Source organism: Gossypium raimondii, chromosome 3, assembly GCF_025698545.1.
Source record: "Gossypium raimondii isolate GPD5lz chromosome 3, ASM2569854v1, whole genome shotgun sequence".
NCBI classification, from domain to species: Eukaryota; Viridiplantae; Streptophyta; class Magnoliopsida; order Malvales; family Malvaceae; genus Gossypium; species Gossypium raimondii.
This window is the reverse complement of record NC_068567.1, coordinates 45,247,231-45,253,725: the sequence shown is the minus strand read 5'-3', so window position 1 is coordinate 45,253,725 and position 6,495 is coordinate 45,247,231. Positions and strand designations below refer to the sequence as shown.

General features: G+C 34.9%; 2 protein-coding genes across 4 annotated transcripts; one reads left to right on the top strand and one right to left on the bottom strand.

The window, feature by feature from the left end:
• The first annotated feature begins 300 nt into the window (after nucleotides 1-300).
• LOC105794399 (thioredoxin-like protein HCF164, chloroplastic) lies at nucleotides 301-2,463 on the top strand. Its single transcript, XM_012623559.2, has 4 exons — nucleotides 301-622; nucleotides 828-1,046; nucleotides 1,655-1,758; nucleotides 1,986-2,463. Exons 1-4 carry the CDS (start codon nucleotides 446-448, stop codon nucleotides 2,266-2,268), a joined length of 783 nt encoding a protein of 260 aa, XP_012479013.1. The 5' UTR covers nucleotides 301-445; the 3' UTR covers nucleotides 2,269-2,463.
• Nucleotides 2,464-2,532: 69 nt separating this feature from the next.
• On the bottom strand, nucleotides 2,533-5,217 carry LOC105794400 (NAD(P)H-quinone oxidoreductase subunit L, chloroplastic). Of its 3 annotated transcripts, XR_008194487.1 has the most exons (7): nucleotides 4,958-5,209; nucleotides 4,785-4,880; nucleotides 4,591-4,698; nucleotides 4,342-4,436; nucleotides 4,093-4,239; nucleotides 3,306-3,667; nucleotides 2,533-3,187 (listed from the first exon to the last, which is right to left on the bottom strand). XR_008194487.1 is itself a non-coding variant. In XM_012623560.2 (6 exons), the coding sequence occupies exons 1-6, from the start codon at nucleotides 5,090-5,092 to the stop codon at nucleotides 3,640-3,642; spliced, it is 609 nt and encodes a 202-aa protein (XP_012479014.2). In that variant the 5' UTR covers nucleotides 5,093-5,209; the 3' UTR covers nucleotides 2,533-3,639. The 3 variants fall into 3 exon arrangements, 2 of the variants coding, with proteins under 2 accessions (XP_012479014.2, XP_012479015.2); XM_012623560.2 differs by having other exon boundaries at nucleotides 2,533-3,667; XM_012623561.2 differs by lacking the exon at nucleotides 4,785-4,880 and having other exon boundaries at nucleotides 2,533-3,667; nucleotides 4,958-5,217.
• Between the last annotated feature and the right edge of the window lie 1,278 nt (nucleotides 5,218-6,495).

Genomic DNA, 6,495 nt, shown 5'->3' with positions numbered 1-6,495 from the left:
TAAAATGAGATAAAATTGATAATTTAAATATCACTTCTAATTACAATAAACTTTTTATTTACTATTAGAGTTAAAAAGTGGTTTTGAACATTTTAAACTAAAAAATGAAACTAAATCTTGGGATTTTAACTCAAGCTAAAAAAATCAAAAGAAAAATGTTTTTCCATTAAACGATCTTTTTATCGCCTCATTTCATCTTTAACGCTATTAAATTTTTCAAAATCATTTTTCAACAGACTTTTCAACGTAGATGTTAAACTAATATGCTACGTGGCACCCCAGAAATATTTGACAATTCCAATTTTCCCAAATCTTTTCCGGGAAAATCCATGCATTCTCCGCCATGAAACTCTACCTCAAAACCGATAAGAAAATAACCCCCCAACCCCAAAATAATTTCTCCTTATAGATCCCCAAATTTAAACTGGGAAAGAAATATCTGCAGATGGCTCGCGTCGCCTCAAACCCTCTGTCTCTTCCCAGATTTAGGCCTTACTTTCAGGTTTCCGACACCGCCCTCCTCTTCAAATCCCCTTCCCTTTCTCCTTATAGAACTCGCAAGTTTCAATCCATCGCCTGTCAGACAAATCCACTTCCCACCCAAACACAACCCTCCGACGAGGTAACTCTCTACACTTTCTTTCTGTCTCTGCTTTTATTTTTTCATAATCTTCATTTCTATAAAAGGGTTGCTGTTAATTTTTTCTGAGGGCAATTACGATGAGCACAATTTTAATCTGCTTCTGCCTTGAAGGGTTGTTCTAGTATTAGCGATGAAAAGGTACTTGCTGCCATGAAAAGGCCTAATCATCTCCTTCTTGGATCAGGGAAAGGTACTTGCTGAGCCTGATTCAGTCGATGATAGTACTAGCGAAGCTACAACTTCCTCTGTTGGAGGAGGATTTTCCGAATCTCCAAACAAAAATATAAATAGGCGAATAGCAATAGGCTCTACCCTTGCAGCAGTGGGACTTTTCATGTCATCGCGATTAGATTTTGGTGTTTCTCTGAAGGACTTATCTGCTGCAGCAGTGCCTTATGAAGAGGTTTGATTTTCTTAGCTTTTCTACTCAATAGGTATATCATTTTGTAGGGTCTAGGTCTCAGGTAAATCCGTGATTGACAGGCTAGGTTGAAGTTGTGAATTCCATGTATCTAAGGCTAAGCTAACATGCCAACGACGCCTTGTCTCCTTGGCAAGGAAGAGGCTGCGGGTCCAAAACCATTAGGCCTCTCAGGTTTAAGTCTCGTTATACGGGTTTGGTCCGGCTTTATGTTGGACTTTGCCTAGTAACATGTTGGTTTGTTTTGTTTGATTTGTTTCATTAAAGTACTATATGGGATGTAACAGTTGATTGTAATTGTAATTTGTAACTTGCTTGACATAAAGAAGTTGCATTGTTGGATGATGGCCTTCCTTCGTAGACAAGACATTTTTAGAGAGGCCGGGCTAATATAGCTTTTCGTTAATTGACTAGATATGTATTGTAGTGCAGTGCTAAAATCATTTTAAGATTTTTGTTTGTTTTGGTATTATGATAAGGGTTTGAACTTTCAGTCGATTAAGACAGTAGTCGGAGGAGACAAATGTTTGCTGGAATATAGGGTTGAAACATGATCTAACACTAACATCTTTTGTTGGCTGGATTTAAAGGCTCTTTCAAATGGAAAGCCAACTGTTGTAGAGTTCTATGCAGATTGGTGTGAAGTATGCCGGGAATTAGCTCCGGATATTTACAAAGTAGAGCAGCAATACAGGTAACTGCTTCACTTTGTTACTTTTCTCATTTACTCGTATGAGTCCTTGGTGTTTTTTTCATTTCTTTATGAATAAAATTGTTTTCTGGTTTCTGAATCATTTTCTAGAGATTGAGTCGGTCTCAGTTGTAGATTGATGAATTTGACACATTTGTAATCCCTGTGGAAACTTTCTCTGTTCCTAGTTCATTTCACTTCTTAACACCCAATCACCAATTTCGGTTCAGGGATCGTGTGAATTTTGTAATGCTGAATGTCGACAACACGAAGTGGGAACAAGAACTTGATGAGTTTGGCGTGGAGGGTATTCCGCATTTTGCATTCCTGGACAAAGATGGGAACGAGGAGGGAAACGTTGTAGGCAGGCTTCCAAGGAAGTACTTGCAGGAGAACGTGGACGCTCTTGCCCGTGGGGAGGCATCAGTTCCTCATGCTCGTGTGGTGGGACAGTATTCAAGCGCTGAATCGAGGAAGGTGCACCAGGTTGTTGATCCCAGAAGTCATGTGTAGATGTTATCTTGTTTTGAGATTAAATTCCCCAAGTATAAATACACATGTAAAGGTAACCCATTTCCCAACTTAGTTTTATTGTATATCAATCTGCAGCTATGGTTTGAATATAGAAGGGGTAACCCTTTGCTTAGCATGATTAATGTGACCAAATCTTCCACTAAAATTTAAAATATAATTTGAGTTTTAACTTAATTGCTTCGAATTTTTACAAATGAAAGGGCATCCATCACGCCATTAATATACATACACGCATAAGCTCAATTTTGAAGCAATTCTTGAACCTGCGGATTACTTTTTATTTATTTTACTTCACATTCCAATCATATTTTCTATTAAACATGAAATTACACTTTTGTATATATATATTAAACTTTATTCTATAAAGAACTCAAAAAACACACTAATGGATTGTGAGGGAAGGTCGGCGTAATTTACTAAAATCACTATAATATCACTTCAACTCAACTCAACACCATACACACCCAACAGTAACAAATTCTGGTACTCCCTATAAATTCAGGAAATCTATGGCCACTTTTTTCCCTTCAAAAATCGCAGGCAACCTTAAAGGGGATCAAACCTTGCTCTCTCTTTCCTCCTCCTCTTTACCTTCCCATCCCCTTTTCTTGTTGAATTCTGCGATACCCTCAACTTTGCCTCCTCCTCCTCCATCTCTTCTTTTATCTTTTGTTGGGGTGTTTTTAGTATAATTGTGAATGGTGGAAACAGCTCCTACTACTAATTTGATGGTCTCCCTTGGTGAATCAAGGGCGAGCTGTCTCCTCCCTCTTTCTCCTTCTGCTGCTTTCGCTTTTGGTTCTTGCAAACAAGGCTGGTATTATCGCCGTCTCGGACTTGATCCTTGAACTACTCCCCTTTTACAACTAACAACCCCCGCCCTCCATTTTTGCATTCCCTAAACCAAAAACCAAACACAACATGAACCCATTTCTTTTGTGGTCTCAAAATTTATTTACTTTTTTTGATTTGGTGATAAGAACAAAAAGAAAAAAGAAAAGAAAATGTTGCTTTACAAGCAGAAGAAGAATCAGGGTCCCAAGGGCAATAAGCTGTTGATCAGCATCATTGTTGTGGGAAGTGCAGGGCCAATCCGCTTTGTTGTTAATGAGGAAGCGCCTGTTGCTGATGTCATCGACACTGCTTTGAAATTATATGTCCGGGAGGGTCGGCTTCCTGTTCTTGGTTCTAACCTCAATCATTTCCTCCTTTATTGCCCCAGTGCTCGATCTGATCCACTCCGCCCATGGGATATAATAGGATCGCAAGGGGCCAGGAATTTCGTGTTGTGCAAGAAACCAAGCTCCGAGAAAATGGATAATATTGGAAGGTCTAGAAGTGGAGTGATGACTAGGAAGGGAGTTGGGAATTGGAAAGCCTGGATTCATAAATCACTTAACATTAAGATCTCTTCCCATTAAATCTTCTTTTTCTTTTTTTTATGAAATAAGGACTGAAATTATGCCTTATCATGGATGACCACGGTATCTGGCTTGTTATTCACTGATTTTGCTTTCTTAATAAATATATATATATATATATATAACCCCACACATTTTGATGTGGTTACTTTCCAATTTTATCTTTTAGCAGTGTTGTCTTCTTTAATTAATGGTTTTCAATGTTGTTTATAATTTTTTACTGGAAGAAGAAAAAAGAATGAAACTACAACTGCACAAGAGGAAAATGGGAAATCTTTGTATATATTCAAATAATTTGAGGGATAATCTGCATGGTGGATAGTTGAATTAAGATACAAGCAAAGAACAAGAAGCAACCATGTGATCAATTAGAGGAAATTACCAATCGTAATCTTCAGGCTTGGCAAAAGGGTACTTGAGATATGCATTTTTAACTTGTGAAGGATCTTTAGGTGTGTCCCATGGATACTTCAAGGATTTATCCCTTGGGAATTTCCTGAAGTTCAAAAATGGAGCCCAGAGCAGTAGCCTGAATAGAGGAAGAAACACATGAATTTACAGTTCATCATGTAAGTAAAATTTCAATCCAATTGGACATTTTAGGTTACCATGTGTTTGCATCCAAACTCACCCTGGAAAGAACAAGAACACACACATGAATTGCAAGTACATCTCCAACAGGTTTCTTCTATACCATCTTATCCTAAGCCAGTTCATGATGATTGGCTGCCATTTCATCAAATCATTAATCATATATGAAACAAATAATCATAACAAAGCATTCAAAAAGAAGGGGAAAGAAAAAAACCAAATATCTAAACCAAAACACTATCCAAATTCAGAGAGACTGAAAACGGCTATATTATACATGTGTACTTACTGGCACGATGAGGAAGTACCCAAAAGCAATAATTCCCAGTTGAATTATCACAGTGATGAGATCTGGCTCATTGTTTACCCCTGTAACAGCTAATGCCGGCAGCTCAAACTGGTGCAAAAAACCTTCATCAGCATTTATATAAAATGGGTTACCCAAGTTGGATGGTAAATTGAAATTAAAAATAAAGATCATACAGTTGAAAGAAGGGCAGCAATTGGAACAGCCAAGCTGGTCTTCTTTGCGTCCAAATAATTATTTGGTTTTAAATTGATGTTTGTAACATTGGGTTTCTGAAAGAATGATGAAATTTATGAAGTCGAAACCAAAAAAATATGTTGAAAAGAAAATGAAAGGAAGTTGAATTTACCTTGTAAAGCTTGGGATAGTTGGTTGGTTTGTGTTGAGATAGGTTGAAGAAAGGGAATTTGGTGCTGCATTGAGATGGAGAAACATAAATGGAAGGCAAAGCCTTGGGGATTTGGAAGCTCAAACAGCTGCACATATTTCGGAACCGTAGAATTTTTTTTTGGGGGGTTTCTTATCGGTTTTGAGTTAGAGTTTCATGGCAGAGAATGCATGGAATTTCCCGGAAAAAGATTTGGGAGAATTGGAATTGTCAAACATTTCTGGGGTGCCACGTATTATATTAGTTCTGTGAAGATAATACGGACTTAAAAATTTGTTTTTTTTTTTTTTTTCTGAAGAGTTAGTTTAACATCTACGTTGAAAAGTTTGGTGAAAAAGTATTTTAGAAAAATGAATATTGAAGAATTTTGAGAAAATAAAAGGTTTAGTAGAAGATAAAATGAGTGGATAAAAGATAATTTAATGAAAAACACTTTTTAAAAGCCAAAATTAAAAGTTTTGATTTTTTAACTTGAGTTAAAACCCAGTTTAAAATGAAGATTTAGTTTGAAAAGTTAATTGTGTATCAATTTTTTAGTTTAAAATCAATGTTTGGGTTGAAAACACTTTTAAATAAAGCCTAATGGGGATAATTGCATGTTTGGTTTCTAAAATATATCAATTTTCCCACTTAAGTACTTCAAAGTTTATTTTAATTAGAAGTGATATTTAAATTATCACCATTATCTCATTTTACTCAAAAGTGTACAACAATCAATAAGAACGTGACATGTGACATGTTCCTTATGTATTATGATTTGTGGTAAAATGAGGCGAATTAATAGCATTAAAAATTTAGGTGCCTAACTAGAATGAGGTAAGGACCAATTTTACATTTAAACAAAATTTAAAAATAATGTATAATGTATAATTCAATACTCTTTTACTTTTTCAATTTAAAATTTTAGTTTAATCATTATTTTAAAATTTGTCAATTTAATATATTTATTTTTAAATCAATCATATGACATGTCACATGAGGATAACTTGATATGCCGATTGAAATTTTTTATAGAAAATACTTACGATTTTAATGATTGGACAAAATTATCAAATCAAAATAGTTGAAGGACATATTTTTACCTTTTAAGTATAGGGACTAAATCTCAAATTTTATCAAAGTATAAGGACTAACAACATATTTTAACCTAAATTATATTCAATCTTTTGAGTTAAACAAGAAATCTTATCACACTAATATGCATGTGGAAACCACAAATATAGAACACAAATGTGTGTTTAAAAATAACATAAATTATAAAGCTCCGTAATTAAAATTAAAATGTATAAAAATATCAAAATAAAGTTTTAACAAAGTGATAAATTAAATGTTTTACTAATGCAATTACTTGAGTTCAATTATATATTTGTATTGATTTTTAATGAAAAAGACTAAAGTACTCTAAAATAATATAACTTATTTTAATTACGGAGGACATTTTATAATTTAACAATTGAGTTGGTGACCCAGTTGAGGTGACACCAACTCGATAGAACACT